Source organism: Chelonoidis abingdonii, chromosome 2, assembly GCF_003597395.2.
Source record: "Chelonoidis abingdonii isolate Lonesome George chromosome 2, CheloAbing_2.0, whole genome shotgun sequence".
Taxonomy (NCBI): domain Eukaryota; kingdom Metazoa; phylum Chordata; order Testudines; family Testudinidae; genus Chelonoidis; species Chelonoidis abingdonii.
Genome location: NC_133770.1, coordinates 191,370,783 through 191,395,511, shown reverse-complemented (window position 1 = coordinate 191,395,511; position 24,729 = coordinate 191,370,783). Strand labels below are relative to the sequence as shown.

Sequence of the window (24,729 nt, the reverse complement as noted above, 5' to 3'; positions counted from 1 at the left end):
TTTTCTTGTGAGGTATGTATTCCTTACGACACCTTTGTCTTTTTTAGCCTTGTAAATTTTAGGTATTCCCCGCTCCCCCCCATAGTAAGCCTTGGCATCTTTATACCTGGAGAAGCCTCAGCAGTTGGGCACTTTACTATGGAACCTTGACCCTTATCCTTAAGAGTCTCTGCATTTTCATCCTGGTGTTTCAGTGCTTTGCCTTGGTGTTGGACGTGTTGCCTTGAAGCCTTGTTGTATCTTGATACTCCAGTACTCAGAAGACTTTAGTTCAATATTCTAGAGCCTTGGTGCTTTGGCACCATTATTTCCAGGTTAATGGTGTTTTTTTCATTGGAACGTCATTTTTATTCAGGCCTCCTTAATTTGAAATTTTGTCACAAGAAGTTTTTTGACTCACAGACACATCAGATCCCAGCCACTGACCACAGAGCATTAGTGCTTCTGGGAGACTATGCTTGCATCCTGGATTCCCAGCAGAAAGTGCCAGTTTGAGATGTGTATCAAACTCTGCTCATCTACCAATACTTTTGTAACTGCTTTCAAGAAAATCTGTTGAGGAGACCCTCTACTGAACTCAGTTCACCCGCAGATGCATGTGGAACTCCCAGCAGAAAATGTCACTGGGCAGACCTTGCACTGAGTGATGATTGCCTGCAGATGCATGTTTGTCTTCCAGCTGGAAATGCTAATGGGAAAACCCCCTGTATTGAACACTGACCAGCTGCCAATGAATCTGATGCTCCTGGCAAAGACAGCTTAAAGGAGACATTTGAACTCCAGCCGTCTGCCAGTTCATCTTTAACTTCTGCAGGAAGTGCCAAAATGAAGCACTGTGTTGAGATACAACACCCACTGCAGCATCCTGGGCTCCAGCACATGCACCATTGCACGTTCCTGTACAGAGTTACAGCCAAAACCGCTGTGCATTCTCAGCTCCTGGTGCCTGGCACATGTGGGAGACCTATATTTTTCTTAGTTTTTCAGTGTATAACTGTATGGGCAGAGTTAAGTTAGTTAGGGTGCTTTGTTCAAGGAGTCCAACCCCAAGTTCCTAAGCATGAGGTGTTTTTTTGTTTGTTTTTTTTAACTCTAATTTTCTTGAAAGGCAATATACAGTCAAACAATCAATGCGTACGGCAGTTCAAACATCACCTTATCTAAGTTTTTTTGCATGGGAATATAGGTTTTAATTTGGGCTGTCAATTAATTGCAGTTAACTCACATGATTAACTCAAAATTAATTGCTATTAATTGCACTTATAACAATAGACTACCGATTGAAAAGTATTAAATATTTTTGGATGTTTTTCTACATTTTCAATATTGATTTCAATTACAACACAGAATACAAAGTGCACAGTGCTAACTTTATATTATTTTTTATTACAAATATATGCACTGTAAAAATGATAAACAAAAGAAATAGTATTTTTCAATTCACCTCATACAAATACTGAAGTTCAGGGTGGGAGGGATAGCTCAATGGTTTGAGCATTGGCCTGCTAAACCAGGGATTGGGAGTTGAATTCTTCAGGGGGCCATTTAGGGATCTAGGGCAAAAATCTGTCTGGGGCTTGGTCCTGCTTTGAGTAAGGGGTTGGCCTAGATGACCTCCTGAGGTCCCTTCCAACCCTGATATTCTGTCTCTTTATCATGAAAGTGTAACTTACAAGTGCAGGGGGTTTTTGGTTACATAACTGCACTCAAAAAACAGAACAGTGTAAAACTTAGAGCCTACAAGTTCACTCAGTCCCACTTCTTATTCTGCCAGTTGCTAAAACAAACAAGTTTGTTTACATTGACTGGAGATACTGCTGCCTGCTTCTTATTTACAATGTCACCTGAAAGTGAGAACAGGCGTTCGCATGGCAATTTTGCAGCTGGTGTTGCAAGGTATTTACATGCCAGATATGCTAAACATTCATATGTCCCTTCCATGTTTCGGCCGCCATTCCAGAAGACATGCTTCCATGCTGATGATCCTAGTTATAAAAATGCGTTGATTAAATTTGGGACTGTACTCCTTGGGGGGAGAATTGTATGTCTCCTGCTCTGTTTTACCTGCATTCTGCATATATTTCAAGTTATAGCAGTCTCGGATGATGACCCAGCATGTTGTTCATTTTAAGAACACTTTCACAGCAGATTTGATAAAATGCAAAGAAGTGACCGATGTGAGATTTCTAAAAATAGCTACAGCACCTGACCCAAGGTTTAAGAATCTGAAGTGCCATCCAAAATCTAAGAGGGACGAGATGTGGAGGATGCTTTTAGAAGTCTTAGAAGAGCAACACATGCAGAAACTATAGAACCAGAGCCACCAAAAAAAATAAAAAAAATAAAAACAAAAATTAACCTTCTGCTAGGGGCATCTGACTCAGATGATGAAAATGAACATGCGTCAGTCCGCATTGCTTTGGATCATTATAGACTCGTAGACTTTAAGGTCAGAAGGGACCAATATGATCATCTAGTTTGACCTCCTGCACAAAGCAGGCCACAGAGTCCTACCCATCCCCTTCTATAACAAACTCCTAACCTATGTCTGAGTTATTGAAGTCTTCAAATTGTGGTTTAAAGACCTCAAGCTGCAGAGAATCCACCAGCAAGTGACCCATGCCCCACGCTGCAGAGGAAGGCGAAAAACCTCCAGGGCCATCTACCCTGGAGGAAAAATTCCTTCCCGACCCCAATATAGCGATCAGCTAAACCCTGAGCATGTGGCAAGACTCATCAGCCAGCACTCAGGAAAAAATTCTCTGTAGTAACTCAGATCCCATCCCATCACAGACCACTGGACATACTTACCTGCTGATAATCAAAGATCAATTTGTCAAATTAAGCTATCCCATCATACCATCCCTTTCATAAACTTATCAAGCTATCTTAAAGCCAGATATGTCTTTTGCCTCTCACTACTCCCCTTGGAAGGCTGTTCCAGAACTTCACTCCTCTAATGGTTAGAAACCTTTGTCTAATTTCAAGTCTAAACTTCCTAGTGTCCAGTTTATACCCATTTGTTCTTGTATCTACATTGGTACTAAGCTTAAATAATTCCTCTCCGTCCCTAATATTATCCCTCTGTATATTTATAAAGAGCAAGCATATCCCCCCTCAACCTTCTTCTGGTGTTAGCTAACAAGCCAAGCTCTTTGAGCTTCCTTTCATAAGACAGGTTTTCCATTCCTCGGATCATCCTAGTAGCCCGTCTCTGAACCTGTTCCAGTTTGAATTCATCCTCTTAAACATGGGAGACCAGAACTGCAACACAGTATTCCAAATGAAGTCTCACCAGTGCCTTATATAACGGTACTAACACTTCCTTATCTTTGCTGGAAATATCTCGCTGATGCATCCTAAACCGCATTAGCTTTTTTAACGGCTGTATCACAGTGGTGGCTCATAGTCGTCCTGTGATTAACCAATACTCCAAGCCTTCTCCTCCTCTGTTGCTTCCACACTGATGTGTCCCCAACTTATAACTAAAATTTATTAATCCCTAAATGCATGACCTTGCACTTTTCACTATTAAATTCATCCTATTACTATACTCCAGTTTACAAGGTCATCCAGATCTTCCTGTATGATATCCCCGTCCTTCTCTGTGTTAGCACATACCTCCCGCTTTGTGTCATCCGCAAACTTATTAGCACATTCCTGCTTTTTGTGCCAAAGTCAATAATAAAAGTTAATAAGATTGGTCCCAAAAACTGATCCTTGAGGAACTCCACTAGTAACCTCCTTCAGCCTGCAGTTCACCCTTCAGGGGCATCTGACTCAGATGATGAATAGAACATCGTCAGTCCGCATTGCTTTGGATCGTTATCAGGCAGAACCCATCATCAGCATGGAAGCATGTCCTCTAGAATGGTGGTTGAAGCGATGAAGGGACATATGAATCTTTCGCCATCTGCATGTAAATAGCTTGCAACGTCAGCTACAACAGTACCATGCGAATGCCTGTTCTCACTTTCAGGTGACATTGTAAACAGGAAGCGGGCAGCATTATCTCCTGCAAATTGCAACCAGTCTGTTTTTCTGAGTATTTTTGACCAAGAAGTAGGACTAAGTGGACTTGTAGGCTCTAAAGTTTACATTGTTTATTTCTGAATGCAGTTTTTTGTGTACATAATTATACATTGGTAAGTTCAACTTTCATGATAAAGAGATTGCACTACAGTACTTGTATGAAGTGAATTTAAAAATACATTTTTTTGTTTTTTTTACAGTGCAAATATCTATAATAAAAATAATGAGCACTGTACACTTGTATTCTGTGTTTAATCAAAATTAAATATAGAATAGAATGCATCAATAGAACATCAGGGTTGCAAGGGACCTCAGGAGGTCATCTAGTCCAACCCCTTGCTAGCATCCCCGGCTGGGAGCTCAAAGGGGTGGCAGACGAGCGTCTCCTCGGCCGGGGCCGGAATGTTGCCCACGGGCTGTAGTTTGCCACCTCTGTACTAGGGCTGTCAGAAAGATGGAATCCTTGAACAGGGGCCAGATTAGCACCCTGACAGGAATCCAACAGACAACATTATACCTCTAATCTATTACTGTCCCTCATGTCAGTAGTAACTGAGAGGTATGTCTACACGTACAGGATTATTCCAATTTTACATAAACCAGTTTTGTAAAACGAGATTTGTAAAGTGAGTGCACGCGGCCACAAAAAGCACAGTAATCGGTGGTGTGCGTCCATGTACTGAGGCTAGTGTCATTCTGGAGCGCGTTGCACTGTAGGTAGCTATCCCGTAGCTATCCCATAGTTCCCGCAGTCTCCCCTGCCCATTGGAATTCTGGGTTGAGTAATCCCAATGCATGATGGTGCAAAAACAGTTGAATGTGCGGGTGATATGCTGGGTAAATGTCGTCACTCATTTCCTTCCTCTGTGAAAGCAGCGGCAGACAATCATTTCGGCGCCCTTTTTCCCTGGATTGCCCTGGGAGACACCATAGCATGGCAACATGGAGCCTGTTTTGCCTTTAGTCACTGTCACCATTATGGTGTACTGGATGCCTCGCGACAGAGGCGGTACTGCAGCATACCATACAGCAGCATTAAATTTGGCTCCTTTGCAGGAAGTGCAGAACGGTACCAGTCGTTCTGTACTGTCTGCTGTGCCATTGTAAACAATGGCGATGAGATGACGGTGGTATCAGTTGTTCGTACTGTATCTCTGGCGTGCTGTCATGGGTGCTCCTGGCTGACCTTCGCTGAGAGTGCGGCCGAGGGCGCAAAGACAAAAATGGGAATGACTCCCGGTCATTCCCTCCTTTATGTTGTATCTAAAAATAGTCAGTCCTGCCTAGAATATGGGCAAGTGTACTAGAGAACCAGTGTACGACAGGAGCACAGCCGCTCCATGTCAGATCCCTCAGAAAATGATGAGACTGCATGCCATTCTAGGGGTGGTGCCGCTGCAACAACCGCCCACGTTGCTTCCCTCCTCCCCAACCCTCCTGGCTACCATTGTAGGTCCCCCCATTGTTTGTATGAAGAATAAAGAATGCAGGAATAAGAACACTGACTTTTTAGTGAGAGAATGAGGGGGAGGCAGCCTCCAGCTGCTATGAATGTCGAGGCAGGACATAAACGGTGCGGGGAGAGGAGCCAGCATCCCGCTGCTATGATAGTTCAGGCAGTACAGAATCTTTTCTGTAGACATGAAAAGGTCAGATCCAGTATCTCCCGTACGGTCCATGCTGGAGCTCTCTTTGGATTTGGAACTGCATCGCCACCTGTGCTGATCAGAGCTCCATGCTGGGCAAACAGGAAAAGCAATTCAAAAGTTTGCGGGGCTTTTCCTGTCTACCTGGCAAGTGCATCCGAGTTCAGATCGCTTTCCAGAGCAGTCACAGTGGTGCCCTGTGGGATACCGCCCGGAGACCAATACTGTCGATTTGCGGCCACACTAACCCTAATCTGACATGGCAATACCGATTTCAGCGCTACTCCTCTCGTCGGGGAGGAGTACAGAAACCGATTTTAAGAGCCCTTTATAGCGATATAAAGGGCCTTGTTGTGTGGATGGGTGCAGGGTTAAATCAATTTAACGCTACTAAAATCGGTTTAAACGTGTAGTGTAGACCAGGCCTGAGCCTCTTCCTAAAAACTGGATTAGTGAAGGGCTGTGCTTTTTACCTGGACTCGGTTCCTGACTTTAGCTGGTAACTCCTTCTCCGTCTTTTGTATCGGTCTCTGACTTGTAGGCATCTGGTAAACTTTTTAATTAGAAACCTGAATTAAGAACACTTTATCCTATTGTGGCATGGTTTCTTTTCAGTGCTGCAAGTGGTCAGTTTGTTTCAGTATAAAACTTTGGTTATAATTATATAAGTGAAAACTCTCTACATCTTATTTTACTCATGCTAATTTAATTAAATATAAGAATAAATATTTGTTGCTGAGATTAAATGTAGCTATAAGTAACCTATACCATTCTTTTCTCTTCCCCAAGCTATTTGGACATAGGAGAGGCAAAGAAAAAGCCTGCAGAAGTCAATAATGAGGTAATGAGACTCAACTATTTAAAAAAAAAAATCTAACGTTAATACTAGTGTCATCTCTACATTTCTTATTGAAAATTTCAGTTTGTGTTTTGGTATCTCATGTTCAGAAATGATCAAAACCGAGTTCTTCAACATTATGAAGATGTTATTGATGTGACGGTTAGCCCTATCCACACTTCCCACATTTTAATTCTGACTGTGATGAACTGATTGTCTTCCTTTCAGCTCTGACAGGTGGCAGATCTAGCAATAAAATAAAGCATCAGTACAAACAGTTTATTGTGGTCATCATTAGATCTGATTAGAAAATGAAGCTCTTTGCTGTGGAAAATTTTAATGAAAATGAAAAATGTTTTTGTTGAAAAAAACGGAGTTTTCCATGTTCTGGCTGACAAATTTTAGAAAAAAGTATGGACAGCCTACTGGAGCTGGTCGGGAAACCAAAACTTTTTGTTTGGAAGATTTCTCAGGTCCGTAATGGAATTTCTGGTCAAAACCAAAGAGAGACCAAGAGAATGAAACCAAGTTCCAAAACCTTTGGTGTTTTTTGTTTGTTCGTTTGTTTGTTGTTGTTTACAAAGCAGAATTCTCATTTTCTGGAGAGCCCTACAGTCTTACAGTGACCTCTAAGGCTTATGTGAGAGACATGTGACTGCTGGGAATAGGCATTTGAATCTAACAAGGAAATGAAACAAACTCCAAGAGGAATCAGGAAAGGTCTTGTGACGGGCTGGATCACAGAAACCCCCTTGAGAGCTGCCAACTGATGTGCCAGGACTACCTCTGCTCCTGTCTTCCCTGCCAGCTCAGGACTCCAGCACCCTGTCTTGCTGGGCTAGACACTCCCATCTGCTCCAACAAAGACCCAGAGTCTGAATTACTTACTTCAAAGCTGTAGGTTTACCTGAAAACAGCTCACAGAAGTGTGCTTGTCTTTAACACTCAGATACCCAACTCTCAATGGGATCTAAACCCAAATAAATCCATTTTACCCTGTATAAAGCTTATGCAGGGTAAACTCATAGATTGTTCACCCTCTATAACACTGATAGAGAGATTTGCACAGTTGTTTGCTCCCCCAGGTATTAATACATACTCTGAGTTAATTAATAGTAAAAGTGAATTTATTAAATACAGAAAGTAGGATTCTAAGTGGTTCCAAGTAGTAAACAGACAGAACAAAGTAAGTCACCAAGAAAAATAAAATAAATGTGCAAATCTATGTCTAATCAAACGAAATACAGATAAGATCCTCTCCAGTTCAGGAAGCTCCCTTTTTACAGACTAATCTCCTTTTAGCCTGTTTCAGCAACCACTACACACCCTGTAGTTACTGTTCCTTTGTTCCAGTTTCTTCAAGTATCCTGGGGTGGAGAGGCTCCTTCTTTAGCCAGCTGAAGACCACCATGGAGGGGTCTCCCAGGGTTTAAATAAGACTCTCTTGGCTGAGTGGAGACCGCCCTCCTCACCCTGTGTAGAATCCAGTCACAAAATGGAGATTTGGAATCACATAGGCAAGTCACATGCCCATGCATGATTCAGGACTTGCAGGTAGCAGCCGTTACCCACATGCTACCTTGAACATCCTCAGGTAGACTTCTTATGTGGATTGGAGTCTTCTAAGCTCTTTTGTCTGTTAAGTGCTCAATCAGGAAGCACTTAACTTGCACATTTCTTTTCCAAGAAGTGACCAAATGTTCTAACTAAGGCTACTTAGAAATCAAGCAATTATACAGCCAATGTTCATAACTTTGAACACACAAATGGTGCCTGCATACAACTAGATCATAACCTTTACACAGATATGTTACATGGCATATGTAGCAAAACTCTATTCCAGTTGTATCATACATACATTTATGAGCACACCCCCCCCATAAAGCCTTATAGGGTACACTGTCACAGGTCTTTCTTATCAAACCTGTAGCAGAAAGTAAAGAATAATTGCATCAGTGAGAAAATAGTGCTACTTCACCAGTTTTTATATCTGTCTGCATTTCTAATGCACACAGCACCTTTGCTTCTAGGCACTAGGTGTCAACTTCTGGCCCCACTGAAGTCAGTGGGATTTTGCCATTGCCTTCAGTGGAGCCAGGATTTCACCCTAGATACAGAAGTAAGTATTACATCACACCAGAATATGCCCTAAAATGAATCTAATGCTTCTCCCTTTTTTGAGCTTCCTACTCACCTGGTTCCAGTCTGCAAAGGCTGTTACATTAGTCCACTACTGGGAAAAGCCCTGCTTAAAGGAGGTGTATCTTGCACCGGTCTTAAAAGTAGAGAAAATTGTAATCATTCCGATATCCAGTGGTAGTGTGTTCCATGGCCAGGGGCCATCCACAGACTAGCTATGGCTACACTACAGCACTTGCAGCTGCGCCACTGTAGTTCTGTTATTGCAGATGCTCTAAGCTGACAGAAGAGTGCTCTCCCATCAATTTAATTACTCCAGCCCCCATGAGTGGCTGGTAGCTGAGTTGGCAGGAGAAGCTCTTCCACCGACATAGCACTGTCCACATCAGTGCTTAGGACGGTGTAACTTATGTCACTCGGAGGGATGGCTTATTCACAGCTGTGAGCGAGTGACTTATACTGATTTAAGCTGTAGTGTATACATAGCCTAAGAAGGGCTTTAGGCACCTTTTCAGTGATGTACAATGAGAATTAGGCATGCAATGCTTTCAGTAATTAACAGGAGTCATACATCACAGTGAAAATGTATTTACAGAGAAAATTTCAAATTACTTTCTCTGATCCAGCAATGCATAGCTCACCGTTGAGATGTGGGAAGAATTCTTCTTTATTCCTTGCAGTGCCCCAGTGTAAATATGACATCAGATAGATGCTTAACTGTTTTGAAAAACAATTTCAGCTCACGTTACTCTGCATCATTGTGTTGTGTGTGCGAGTTGGAGATTAAGACAAGTGCATCAGTGGATGAGTGGATAAGCCTTTTACCCTTTAAGAAGAATTTTACATTCTGACTTGGATCACGACTGAGAATCAGTGGGATGGCTTCATTGTAGTTTCCATTTGTCCACCTTACCAAACCACAAACAAGTCAACTAATTTCAGCCAGATTTACAGACTTTGCTCGGAAGAGACTCTTCACTGGAATAATAAAGATATTGCAGGTCAGGAACAGGCTTCATTGACAAATGGTGTGAGAAAGCTTGCACAGTCCATGTTTGCACTGTGGCAACTCCTTTCTTGTGCAAAGTTACTAAGAGTTATGTATGCACCTCAGGGACACAATATAGGCCCTCGGCATATGCCAAGTCAGTATTTAATTTCATTTTTTTAATTTAAAAATTGCTTCTCTCTCCTTTTTGCTATGTAAAGGTGTGATGGGGTGGACTAAGCCCAGAAACCTCTTGCTGGATGCCTCAGGGTCCTGCCACACCCACCCAGGAAAGGAGCAGTAGAGCTAAGTCCTCTGAGTGGCCTAGAGAGACTGTGCAGGCCTAGACAATCAGAGGGTTGCAGGGTAGCATAAAAGGAGCTGCAGTGCAGCCCAGAGTCAGTTCCTTGCTAGAGCCAGAGGAGTGCAACTGGTGCTCCTGGCTGACCAAAGGGATATGCAGCACCATGGACAGCTCAGTACTGGCAGTGACCAGGGGAGCAAGAAGGAATTTCTGGAGGGCTGCTGGGACTGAATACAAGACTTCAGCCCTACAGAAAGGGTGACACATTGGTGAAGGCTGGGGCTGCGGGGAAGTGGTCCAGGGATCTGAAATAGTTTCATTAAAGGGAGGTGGAAGCATGTGACTGCTATTCTTAGGGTCCCTGGGCCAGGACCTGGAGTAGTGGGGGGAGGGAGGGCAGGTCCCCCCCACATAGGCCACTGGGAAAGTGGCCTACAGTCGTACAGCAGTAAATCCCCAGAAGGGGAACTGAACAGTTAAGAGGCCCAGCTGGAGAGCTGGGGCCTGAAGAGACCAAGAGGGTGAAACCATTTCCTCCAGGGAGGAAACCCGGGGGATATGGGCCAAGACTGTTTAAAGACTGCAGACACACCCAACCAGAAAGGGTGCTCATGAGTGCCACTCCATTACATTAAGACTAACAAATAACAGGGAAAAAGAACTAACTGACTGTACAGGGAGATAGTGAAAATACTTTCCTATAAAGGGCTGCTCAATGTGCAGTGTAAGTAAACTGAAAAAATATTTCATGTATAGTACTCCTAGATGTTACTTGTAGTAATAATAGATAAAAGACTCACAGATTTTCACATACAACATTTAAAATAGTTTTTTAGCAGACAGAATGTGTCACACTTTACATCCTTTGGATAATGAAGAATATCACAGCATCACACCAAATGTCCGTTGGGTGCTAATGCTGCTCAACTTTGAGGATCTCTCATTATTAAGTGTCATTTACCCCAGATTACATACATTAAACCCCTATTTGCACTGCTAAGAGTGCTTTATACTTGTGAAAGGATAGTTCTTGGGATTGATGCTCTTCATCAGTCAGGAGTTGTAAAAAGAAATGTCGCTGAGATATAAAAAAAATAGTTATGTCTATATCCAACTGACATGGACTCTCATCCCACAGGATCATACCATTGCAGAACACACTAGGTTCTGCACAATACTGGAAGTGGTAAAGACTGAATACCCTACCCTAATTGATATTATATTGTCACTGTTCGAAAGGTACAGGTGAAAATTTTCCATCAAACTATCTTTGGATAGATAGTTGGGTTTTTGACTAAATTACGTTTTTAAAATAAACTGTTTGCTTTCACATAATCAAGTATTTTTCCATATCTCAATTTGCATTTTACTTGCACTTTGGATTCTGTTTATCTTCAGAGTATCTAATGCAGACATAGCTAGCTGTTTAATTCTGTGTAATTAATGTATTTGCATATAGGAGTCTAAAAATAAAATTAAACCAAATAATCTGTAAATGTTCATCCAGGGATATGAAGAGCAGCTACATGGCACCAACTGTTTTTAATGCATTAACATTTCATTTCAGAAAATCTCCTTTAAAGGGTTACTGCCAAGAACTTTAATCTCCAGATTTATTTGTGTAAAATAGCTTTTTGATTAAGCAAGTCCTGTTTTACTTTTTGCTAATATACACTTCATTATTATGGAATTAAAAATAAACCATGCATTTTGGGAGGAGGTAGGGGACCAAAAACCAATATTTTGTTTTTATTCTCTCTGTTTGCTATGCATTTTTATTCCTAACACTGTGTGGGAATTTTTGATGCTGTTCCACAAAGATGCTTTGGTATGATAAGACATTAATTTAAATAGAATTTCATAAATACAGCCTTCCTAGTTTGTTTCATTTAAAAAAATCAGTACTTGCCTAAGGGAAAGGGACAAAATTGGTAAGGAAAGATATTTATGGTTCAGCTCCTGCAAATGGACTCATCAGAGCCTACCTTTTCAGTTTTCTGAGAGCTTAAGAGAGGAAGCTATTTTATATTTTGTTTAATTAATTAACTGTATTCCACTAGAGCACCCATCCAGATCAGGGCTGCCTTGTGCTAAATGTTAATCAAGGAGCTTACTGGTGGCTTCACAAGCAGCTCCTGGCTACCATCAGGGTAAGAGAAGCTCTTTTTCTACAGGCAGCTGCCACTGCCTTACCTCTTCTTGTGCTGAGGAGGGTGAGGAAACATCTGCCATCCCCATCAGTTCTGCCTCTTCCTAAGCCTTCTTAGAAGGAAGATGGAACTACTCAGGGACCCTCATCCCTCAGCACAAAAGAAACAGAAGAACGACCATGCTGGGTCTGACCAGTGGTCCATGTAGCCCAGTATCTTGCCTGCTTCAAGTGGGCAGTACCAAAGCTTCAGGGGAAGTGTACAGAGCAGGGCAGTTGGAGTGCCCCAAGCCTGTCTTCTCTTCTTGGCTTTTGGTAGTCAAGGGTTTAGGGTAGCCCCTAAGCATGGGGTTGAATGCCTGACCATCTTGGCTAATAGCCAAGGATGTATCCTCCATGAATTTATTCTTTTTTGAACTGAGTTATACTTTTGGCCATCACAACATCCCATGGCAGTGAGTTCCACAGATTAACATAGTTCCTGTTGTTTAGTTTGTATTAAACCTGCTGCCTATTCATTTCATTGAGTGATCCTTGGTTTTTGTACTGTGGGAAGGGGAAAATAACACTTCTCTATTGATTTTTTCCATACTAGTCATGATTTTATAGACCTCTATCATATCCTCCCCTTAGTTGTCCCTTTTCTAAACTGAACAGCCCTAATCTTTTTAGTCTCTCCTGATATGGAAGTTGCTCTATATTTTGGCTCTTCTTTGTTGCCCTCCTCCTAGCCTTTTCCAGTTCCACTATATCCTTTTTGAGATGGGGTGACTAAAAGTGGACACAGTATTCGAAGTGTGGGTGCACCCTGGATTTATATAGTGGCATTATAATATTTTCTGTCTTATTTTCTATCCCTTTCGTAATAGTTCCTAACATTCTCCTAGCCTTTTTGAGCTCTGCTGCGTATTGAGTGGAAGTTTTCAGAGAACTATTCAAAGTGACACCAAGATCTCTTTCTTGAGTGGTAACAGCTAATTTAGAATACATCATTATATATGTGTAATTGGGTTTATTTTTTCTAAAGTTCATTACTTTGCACTAATCAGTGTTGAATTTCATCTGCCATTTTGCTGCCCAGTCACCCACTTTTGTGAGACCCTTCTGCAACTCTTTGCAGTCAGCCTTGTTCCGTGTCTACACTACCGCTTATGTCAGCAAAACTTGTCGCTCAGGCAGAGGCGGCTCTAGGCATTTTGCCGCCCCAACCCTTGCAGGCAGGCTGTCTTTGGTGGGGCCTGCTGCCCTCACGGTGACCAGCAGAGTGCCCCCAGTGGCTTGCCGCCCCAAGCATGTGCTTGGCGTGCTGGTGCCTGGAGCCGCCCCTGCTCTCAGGGGTGTGAAAAAACACCCCACTGAGCGACATAAATTACACCAGCATAAGTAGTAGTGTGCACAGCGCTGTGTCAGCAGGAGAGTGCTCACTGGGGGTGATTGACAGGGCTTTCTCTTTAAAACTAAATTCAACTTTTTAAAATAGACCAGAAACACGACAGTATTTCCTGTTGTATCCTTGCAATGACAAGGGTACCTCTAGAACTGATTGAAATTTTCCAAAGTTCCAGCTGATGAATTTTGTTGGTAAAATTTGGTGATAGTGACGGGGTAAGAAGTTTTTTATGTGGATCAGGATTCCTATTCATGCACCAACTGCTGTCTCCCTCCTTATCCTTCCCCACCATTTTCTCATTTATCCCGATAGATAAATAACATCTTCCATATCCCAGCATTGTCGTAGCTCCTCTGTGCTTAAGGGTGAAGCTAGCTTCCTATCAAAAATCAAATTGTCAACATCCCTTAATTTCCCCAGTAACAAGGCAGACCCCCAGAATTGTCACATGGAGGTTTTTCTGGGAAGTTTTGGGAAAAAAGTCTGAAGAACAGTTTTATGGCATCAGATTCTCAATTATGCCCAGTATTAGCTAGATTCAGTAGTGGAGGTGAAGGAGAATGCAAAGGAGCCAGCTGTGGCTCCCTGATTCTGGGTTAAATTGTATGCCAGGCTCAGGGCTGCTGTAAATTACACTGGCTGGTCCCTTATGAGCTTTTATTCCAACACAGACAAAATATACCTTCATTCCTGTTACTGCAGTACTGATGGGAAAAATACTGTAGTTTAAAAACATTTTACCTTGACTCAAGCTACAACCTTGATACAACATATTTCCCAGGTCTTTCTGTCCTCCAGTTCTTTTGGCAGTAGAATTTATTTTGAAGGAATACATTCCTTTTGTAGTTAAAATGATCTACAGTACAGATGTATCTCAAATGAGGTGTTAAACTGTCTAATCTCTGAGGGAAAGTGAGTCAACATAGTTACCATTTGATTATTATGAATAAAGCCTAATTGTTTGTAATGAACCAACAGGGCAATCATCAAGTGATCCATTCCCATACCTGCCATCCCATCTCAGGCCTGGTCTACACTGGGGGAGTGGGGAGATTGACCTTAGATACGCAACTTCAGCTACGAGAATAGTATAGACGTCAGCCTATTCTCGTAGCTGAAGTCAATGTATCTTAGTTCTACTTACCCTGCGTCCTCACGGCACGGGGTCGATTGCCACGGCTCCCCTGTTGACTTTGCTTCTGCCTCTCACTGAGCTGGAGTTCAGCAGTCAACGGAAGAGCGATTGGGGATCAAATTATGGTGTCTACACTACCTGCGATAAATCGATCCCCGATAGATAGATCGCTACCTGCCGATCCAGCGGGTAGTGTAGATGTGCCCTCAGCTTCTGGCAGGGACACCCAGAGCATGGGGTTGCATCCCTAACCACGTTGGCTAATAGCCATTGTTGGACCTATCCTCCATGAATTTATCTAGTTCTTTTTTGAACCCAGTTATACTTCTGGCCTTCATAACATCCTCAGGCAACGAATTCCACAGGCTGACTGTGTGTTTTGTGAAGAAGTGCTTCCTTATTTTTTTTTTTTAAGCCTGCTGCCTATTAATTTCATTGCTTGACCCCTGGTTCTTTTATTATGTGAAGGGGTAATAACACTCCCTATTCACCTTCTACACACCATTCATGCTTTTATAGACTTCAATCATATTACCCCTTAGTCATCTCTTTTCTAAGATGAATAGTCCCTGTTGTTTTAATCTCTCCTCATATGGAAGTTGTTCCATACCCCTAATCATTTTTGTTGCCTTTCTTTGTACCTTTTTTAATTACGATATATCGTTTTTGAGATGGGGTGACCAGAGCTGTATGCACTATTTGCAACTCCTATAGGTGACAGTTTATTTGATTCTGAAAAATACACTCAATTGAAAAAGAAAAGATGTTTTATGGAGGACAGAGATTTGAACATACTGAAGTAAACATCATGTTACTGTGAAAACAGAGTCACAAGCCCTTATTTGAATGAGAGTATGTACTATAGCATTAAAGAACCAGTTTGCTGTTACTGAGAAGTGCAAATGAAGATTATAAGTGTTCATATGGAATGACATCTATTCTCGAGAGTTTTTAGGTGATCTGAAAAGTGTTAAGGCCCATTGTTGATCATATTGTTATATTTATCCTTAAAAACTAATAAACAGATGTTTTTTTCTAAACAGCAACAACCTTCAGTTGTCTTATACACTGATCAGTTTTTGACATGGATTTCTGGAACAAGGTGACCACATGGCAAGCTGTGAGACTGTTTATTATTATCATTATTATTTGTATTATAATAGCATCTTTTTGTTGTGTGTATTTTAAAAAGACGTTTACAGGCACATAAGAAAATGAGATGTCAATATATATTGGAGCATAGAGAGAGAGGTACACAAACTCGTATTGTAGGGTTTGCGTATGGCGTAGGCAGATACGTAGTAGGTTGGGTAAGAATCTTTCTGCTCAGGTATTATTATGTGGGTGGATGGATGGGCATGTCCTATCTGGGTGAGGTAATGTGGTTTTAATTCTGGGCTGTTACCATTTGTCCTTGTCTCTTATATGTTAAAAGTAGAGTACTGGCTAGAGCCCAGTGATCTTCAAACAGTCCCTAGGATTTTCAGATTCTGTCTGGGATTTATTTCATCCCTTTAATTTCTTGTATTTCATAGACTCATAGTTTTAAAGGCTGGAAAGGACCATCTAGTTTGACCACCTGCACATCACACACCATAGAACCTCACCCACTCACACCTGTGATTAGTCCATAACTTCTGGCTGAGTTAGTGAAGTCCTCAGATCATGATTTAAAGACTTCAAGTTACAGAGAATCCACCATTTACTCTAGTTCAAACCGACAAGTGACCCGTGCCCCATGCTGCACAGCTCAGTTGTAGGTTCTCGTTTTGTCAGCCATAGTATAATGATGCATTTTCTTTCAGTAGCTGTTAATATTTTGAACAAGTATTGCTCTTTGTCATTATGGGTATTTGGAGGTGTGTCCATCAGGACATAATAGTTTGAGGTTTTGATTGAAATATATGTCAAAGGATTTCTTTGAGCTTTCATGTGTGTGACCAGAATGTGTGGGTCTGTGGGCACATCCAGAAGGTGTGTGTGTGGTGGCCAATATGCCCACATCTTCTCCAGCAGAGATTAGTAATTGCTAGAGTGTAGAAGAAGCATTTTATATCTTTCACTGGAATTTTCTCCAAAGCACAGCGAGGAGGTATGTGTATAGGTATTTTAGAGGATGTCTGCCATTCCCTGTCATATCCTGGATTTCTACTTCCCGTTTTTCATTTATATGTTGTGACTTAATTATTTCAGAGTCACTAAGGATTACATAACGTTTGACAATTAATTCTCTGGATCTACCTTGTCTGAGCCTTTTTCAGAATAGACAGTGGTGATGGTACAATATGTCTTCCTGGTCTGCACTGGTCTGTAAGTAGTGTTTGTAACTGGATGAATTTGTAATAATTTGATTTTGGGAGCTGATATTGGGAGCTCAATTTCTCATCTGATTAATTCCTTAATGCTGGGTAGACTTTTTGTTATGACATATCTTGTAAATCAGAGGCAGGCAACCTACAGCACATGTGCCAAAGGCGGCACGCGAGCTGATTTTCAGTGGCACTCACACTGCCCGGGTCCTGGTCACCGGTCCAGGGGGCTCTGCATTTTAATTTAATTTTAAATGAAGCTTCTTAAACATTTTAAAAACCTTATTTACTTTACATACAACAATAGTTTAGTTATATATTATAGACTTCTAGAAAGAGACCTTCTAACAACGTTAAAATGTATTACTGGCACATGAAACCTTAAATTAGAGTGAATAAACTCCACTTCTGGAAGGTTGCCGACTCTTGGTGTAAATCAGTATGAAAAATACTTGTAATAAATTCCAGTACTCATGCTTTTTGTACTTATTGGAAGTTTTGTATTTTGGGTTACCTGACAAATAGTTCCTACACCTAACCACTGAGAAAAAGTTGCTGTTACGTAGACACTGTGAGTGGACTATTGATTTGGTTCTTAGATTTTTAGCCATTGATCTCTGAAAATTAATTCCCATTTCTTCAGTAAAGGAAAAATATTGTGAGGGACTTCTGAAAACAGCTGAGAAATGGTTTCAGTGCTCTCAAAATGTAGCTGAAGATGGGATTGGCTTTGCCAGGCCAAACTAATCCTCACGGAAGTAAAAATTTCCTGATTTTTAGCAATAAGCAGTCACAGCTCCTGTTATAAAAATAGCATACACAAAATATTGCTGTATGCTTGGAAGCAGTTTTATTGTATGCATGATGTCCATTCATACTGCCATATAAATATGCCAGATAAGACCCTGTAAGTGTTCTTTATTGCTCCACATCTTAAAAACTTGATTTCTTTCACAATTTGCTTCAGGGGCTGAGTATGGAATTCCTCATATTCTGAAGTGGGATATAATTAACTGTATTAAAAATGTTGCTGCTGTATAACATACAGTATGAAATTGTCAAAATATAGGGTACAGATGCCAAAGTTTTGATTTAGCTTTCTATCCATGATCGTGTAGAGCTTCCAGACGAAACATTTGATATGTTTCTTAAACCTCTGGAGCAACATCTTTACAAGTTAAATTTTGCATGACATTGTTTGGTAGTTAGTATCCTGGTAACGTAATTAGCACAACAAGACATACAAACATAGTTACTATTCCGAGTGTTCATAATCAAACTAATACCTGTAGGAATCAGTATGGAATTGACCAGACGGTATCTTTTGGTTTGTACGTACTGCTAATTGGGATTATGTGTTTTGGAAAGCTAATCATTCAGTTGCCATGTGCATTAGCAGTGTATATGGAAGAGATTATCTTAATTTTTATAATTCCATGTACCTTTGTAATGAACTTATTTACGGACTGGTCCAACGCTCTCTGAAGTCAACGGAAAGACTCCCACTGACTTAAATGGGCTTTGGATCAAGCCCATGGAGATTTTAGGTTTTGTATTGGATTTAACATAAGGATAGCTAATTAGTCTGTTCTAGGTAACTAATGTGGCTGATGTTTTCAAGGAAGCGAACTATACTTCCATTTTTTTGGGTCCAGTTCTGCAGTCTTTAATGAGGTACAACTCCAGTTGCTGCATGTAAGTATAAATACTGGCATTTTCTGTAAGCAGCATTGCCTTCCCCAAGTGTTAAAAAATTACAAATCAGGTCCAAAAAAAAAAAAGGATTAAAAATCAAGAAATTTTCAAAATAGTACTTTTTAAAAAATTTGCTTTCTTGTTTTTGAACCGTTATGGTCCACATCTTCAAGCTTTTCTCTGCAGCCTTGGGGAGCAAAGACCATTTATTTTATCATGAAGCTCAAACCTGAAGGAGTCAGAGATGAAAAGGGTGAGACAGCAAAAATGCTATGTAGAAGGCACCCCCAGTCTGTCTATTCATTTTGAACAAGGAGAAAAATCTGAGTAAAGTTGCTGAGCCCCTTCTGCCCCTTCCTCATAACAGACCCTCCCCATGTATTTAGTTTCTGATGAGGTTTCTCCAGGTGATTATCTAGATTATTATTTAAGCACCCACAGTGAACTTAATGCTGGACAAGACAGAGACATGAAAGCAGATCCTCAGCTGATGTAAATCAGTATAGCTATGTTAAAGCCAATGAAGCTACCCTGGTTTATGCCAACTGAAGATCTGGCCCGTAATCTCTGCCTTGAGGCGTTGACAGTGGTACATGTTGAATATAATAGAATTTTCCCTCCAGAACTTGCATACATGGGGCCAGATATGCCCACATAAGCAGAAAGGGTACAAACGACAATGCTCTTCTATTGATATAGACAGCTGCTGTGGAGTAAGATTTACTCTGGAGGTGAGCGGGAGCTGCCTTATGGTTTTCAATGGAAGAGGGCATCTTTAAATGCTTGTGGGGGCTCTCTAGGAGCCTTGTAAGAGACGGCCTGGAAGATTTGCTGAATCAGCAAATACATATTGGTCTGGTACTGCCTCTTTCCTGCTCAGTTATGCTCAATGGGGATTGTGCTGGTGCTGGTTGACGGGAGAGAAGATTGTGTATAAGCTGCCAAATGCCAGACTATCTGTGGAAGCTGAGAGAACCCAGTTAATATGGCCCATGGATGTTAAGTGTGTCTTTGTAGAGCTAGCAGCTCTAAACATCTCTAGGAGTACTTTATTTCCATGCCAATAGAGGTAGGCCTCTAGCTAAAGAGAAAGAAATTGTGGCCAGGTCCACTGGTACATTGTGGTAGCTTTGCACCATCCACTGATGTAATACAGCCATAAACCTAATTTATTTGGTCAGTCACTGCCTTGGAACAGTGGAATGGTACAGAACATTTAGAACATGCTGGTGAATCTGGTCCTGTATCTTTAAGAAGCATACATAAAGAACACCAGTAATAAAAATCTTATTTATGTGGTGGATAAAATTGTTTCATGTGCTGTGATAGCTTTGAAAATAAAATAAAATAAAATAAAGGTGACATTTATCTTTTTTTCTTTGCTTTTGACCTTTGAACTGTGAACCTACTTTCATTTGTATCACAAGCTTTGAACATCCAGGATGATGTATGTTAATTGGGTTTTGGTTCTTTTGACCCCTGCTCTGCCCTTAGGGAAAGCAAACATTTGTTCTCAATCTTCCTGGGGTTAACAAACTGGCCATTGTAACAAACTGGATAAGCCATGGCTCATTATATGAGCTGATAAGTTTGGTATGCAACACTGTGATGAAATCTTTCAAATTTCAAAAGGTTTAGCTATATAGTAACATGAGTAATGTGACAGATCTAGTTTTGCCATAGACATATTGTAATACTTACATCAGTAGCAGTGGGCCAGATCCTTTGCTGGTGTAAATTGAAATAACGCTATCAACTTTAATGAAGCTACACTGATTTACACCAGCTGAGAATGTGGCCCAAAGAGTGGCTTTATACGTACATGTGAGGGAAGGCTTGAAGCTGTTCAGGTGAGCCCCTTTGCTAGGGTGTTTGTTTTGAACAGGACAAGGCAGCAGACCAGCTTAGTCATGTCATGTTTTAGCGAGAGATTAAATGAATTCCATCAGCGTAGCAATCGGTGCAGGTGCCTCCAGACTTTCATCCTTTGGCATGGATTTCAGATCGCAGATGTTCAGTCAAGTTTGTTGCTTGCTGGAAGGAGAAGACAAGCTCAGAAGAATGTTTTCATTCTATTTTTAACTCTCTTCAAAGTGATGAAAGTTGCCTAGATTTTAGTCTCAATCAATCTTCCTAATGTACTAGACTCAGTTCCCCTCTTCCCCTCACAGTAATCCACTTCTTCTCATGTCTGATTAAATATTGGCGTGTGCCACCACAGAATAAAACGACAATAGTATGTAATCAACTATGTAATTTTCAAGTATTAAGAGCTTAATTCTGCAAAGTGTTGAGCACCTTTTGCAAAGTCCTGTATATGCTCAGCCCAGTAGAAGTTTAAGTACTTTGCTAGACTGGGGCCTAAGTTTCTCATTTGTAACTGGACTGTCCTCTCTTTGTGTGGGAAAGGGGAGAAGAGAAGGAGGGAAAGTGAAGTCATATAATGTACCATTCATAGATTCTAAAACTGTAAATATGGTAATCAACAAAAAAGCTTACATGTTAATTAGCATAAAGAGAAATATACCATTTGATACATCTATGGTTTTATGGCTCTGGCTGTCAGAGACGCAGTTGTAGCAAGCAGAGTTCTGATCTCAGAGTAAACAGGGTCTTCTGTTGAGTCAAATGTCACTCTTAGGTACTTTTTTCTTTACCCGTTAATGGTTAATACACTGATGAAAGTCTTGAAATGTGTCTTTGAGTCCCAAGCCAATATAGCCTGTGCCCCTGCAGTGTTGCTGAAAGTCTTCATACCAGCAACTGTACTCAGTTGTGATTTCTGCTTGAGGCATTGAATTGCATACTGCTTGGGTTGCTTGAACAATGTGGTGCTATTGCAGACTTCACTTTCACAAGTGGTGCTCAACCCAGTGTTGTCAATTTCTCATTTTCATAAGCAATAAATTCATCGTTAGCACAGTTCTAATGCTAGTGTTAAACTAGTGCTTCAATCCCTCACCTTCAAGAGCACAAGATCACTCTCTATTAAAACTTAATAACCAAAATAGACTTAGAAAGTGTTTTATGCTTTAATTTTTGTCTGATAGAAACTTGTTTATTATAGATAATTTGATTGCATATATGAGTTAATTATTTAATTGCTAAACATATTGTGTTTGGTTTTTTTTTGCCAACAGTTAACAGTGGAAGATGTAAGTACCAGTATTAGCTAGCAGTGTGTGTATGTGTATATTGTTGCCAAATTTTATGAATATTTAACAAATACCTGTAAGGACTGTAGTATAAGGATAAATAATGTATAGAATGTTTGTTATAGAATGACAATAATTTTTATTTATCATGCTTTTATTAGAGGTTTAATGCACATGCTGGTTGAGATTTTCAGAGGGGCTTAAGGGAGTTAGGAACCCTACTCCATTGAAATTAATGGGATCTAGTGCTTCCTCACATAGAAATCCCAGGTTTTGCTATGAGCTTCAGTCATGCTGCGAAAAGTGAGGATGAAAGTTTGGCTTAAAAATACACACTTTAGAGGCCTCAGAATCAGTGTTCTGTGAATGCTTCAATTTCTGAAGCCATGACCACCTGGAGCTGTGGTTTAGCTTTCAGAAGCTAAACTGAGTTGGGTTTAGTTAGTAGTTGTATGGGAGACCTCCAAGAAAATCTCAGTGTGCTGTGGAAAGTCATTCTGCTGATTTAGTAGTAATACTCTTCTGACTGAGTCACTAACGAACAAATATGGCATTAGAGGGAACAGAACAGCAGTGTTGGAGATGCCATCTTTTTAGATGAAATAACATAGACATCCATGATGGTTGTAAGCGTTAGAGATACCATGCTGTATTTCACAAGACTACTGGGGTTGGTTCCTATAGACTGACGAATTCTAATTTAAGTAATAACATAAAATTGCCCCTGAAGTTTAAGTTGGATACAGTGCTCTTTGCTTCTTTTCTTAAAATTGTACAGTCCTGCTGTGTGCTATCATGTAACATGATAAACTGGGACCTCATGCAAATAAGAAATTATTACCTAGGCGGTTTTCACCAGGTGGTAGGTGGAAACTGCCTTGAAATGGCCCATTTGAAAGAAATTGAAGGAGCTTGGATATGAAAGCATAAGAGGGCCAGATTCTCATGGAAGTCAATAAAACTATGAAAAAAGTGAAGTTAAACTACTATACATTGGAGGATTTAGGTTCTAGTGTTGCTGGCTTCTTAACGGAAGTGCAAATATTTACCCAAGGCTTCACTTGGGTTAATATGTAACTTGATAGCCCCAGAGGGGTCAGACTATTCCAGACACCATGCCATTGTGGTCTCTCCTACAAAGGAAATACGAGCATATCAATGTATGCTTTAAACAAACACTGAGCCAGATATTCAGCTGGTGTAAATTGGCATAGCTCCATTGACTTCAGTGGAATTGCATTGTTTTATACCAGCTGAGCACCCAGCCTCTTATTTAGGGTGACCAGACAGCAAGTGTGAAAAATCAGGACGGAAGGTGGGGGGCAATAGGAGCTATATAAGAAAAAGACCCAAAAATCGGGACTGTCTCTGTAAAATCAGGACATCTGGTCACCCTACTCTTATTTATGTGTTTTGTGTATTTAAAATATATTGCTCTCTTAGAAAATACAGCTCTTTTCATACCTAGAGATGGCTTAGCAATAGCTAGGCAGAAGTCAGTCTAATGTGTGAACTGATAGCTATTAGGGAAATGTGAAACAGAAAACCACATTTCTCTCATTTACACATTGCTTATGAGGCTTTAAATGTCTGTAATGCTATATACACTGTGCTTTGATTAAAATGGTAGCACTGTAGTGAGCATGCTTATGTGGCTACATATTTACTGACTTGAAAACTTCTGGTGTGCAAAACTCAGATGCAGAACTCCACAGTGTTTCAACTAGTGTTTCTTTGTGCGGTTTATTATTTTCTCCTGTCTTTCTCCTGTACCTATTCCACATATACAGAGAAAGATTGTGCTTGGTCTTTGGGCATGTGCATAGTGTGGAGATGGGTGCAAAGAGTTTTTCTTGCCTTTTGCCACCTGAACCAGGGTCAGGCATAATTGTAGTGGTGACCTTGAAGGGGTAGCCCCCAAAGAGGGTAGGGGAAGACCTGCCCCTGCCAGACCTGCCAATGCAGCATCACTGTCCACATAAGGGTGAGAGAGAATCCTAGGAGCAATGCAGCCGGTCTGTTCCCATTGTACAGTGGGGAATGCCAAAGGGACTTCCTATAGAGCATGCAGTTCTGTTCTGTCCCCAAAAAGGTCCAGTGCTTGTTAGACACAATCTAGGACACCGTGTGCAGTACTGTCAATTTCTAAAGCTTCTACTACGGCAAATATTTGTGTGCCATTAGAGTGGGTTAATGTTGCTGTGGAAACCTTAATATTTTCTACTTTCTGATTTTTGTGTGTGTACCTAAACTGGCAACCTTTAATGTTGTGCTAATGTAGCTTTTTTGCCTTTAATATAAGGTACGTTTGGTTCTAACAAATGTGCAGAACTGTATAGGGTTTTATTTTGTTCTTACTTGTGCCACTTTTGGAGTAAAAGGGAAAAATATAATGGCTTTACCCAAACTGTTCCCATCTTGCATTCACTAATGATTTGCTCATTTAAAAATGAGGTGATCTTGTTTTCTAGATAGACGAGAGAAGGCTGCTGGGAATAAAATGTCTTTGTTTAGAGGCAAAGAATCCTGTGGCACCTTATAGACTAACAGACGTTTTGGAGCATGAGCTTTCGTGGGTGAATACCCACTTCGTCAGATACATGTAGTGGAAATTTCCAGGGGCAGGTATATATTTGCAAGCAAGCTAAAGATAACGAGGTTAGTTCAATCAGGGAGAATGAGGCCCTGTTCTAGCAGTTGAGGTGTGAAAACCAAGGGAGGAGAAACTGGTTTTGTAGTTGGCAAGCCATTCACAGTCTTTGTTTAATCCTGTTTAATCCTGAGTTGATGGTGTCTTTGCTGCTTTTACAGGTCCAGACTAACACGGCTACCCCTCTGATATTTGTTTAGAGGATAACCCAAAAGACAGACTTGCAGGCTGAAGCCAGAGTGTCTATTATTGGCAGAAATACAAACCTTTCAATAATAAATGAGCCCTTAGCAGCTGTC

General features: G+C 40.9%; 1 protein-coding gene across 1 annotated transcript in view; it reads left to right on the top strand.

Moving 5' to 3' along the window:
* The window catches only part of DCDC2 (doublecortin domain containing 2), a 127,556-nt gene that overhangs the window by 4,669 nt on the left and 98,158 nt on the right, over positions 1-24,729 (top strand). The window contains exons 2-3 of the mRNA XM_075062015.1: positions 6,468-6,519; positions 21,766-21,780. Of these exons, the coding sequence (XP_074918116.1) occupies positions 6,468-6,519; positions 21,766-21,780 (67 nt within the window). The remainder of the gene's footprint in view (positions 1-6,467; positions 6,520-21,765; positions 21,781-24,729) is intronic.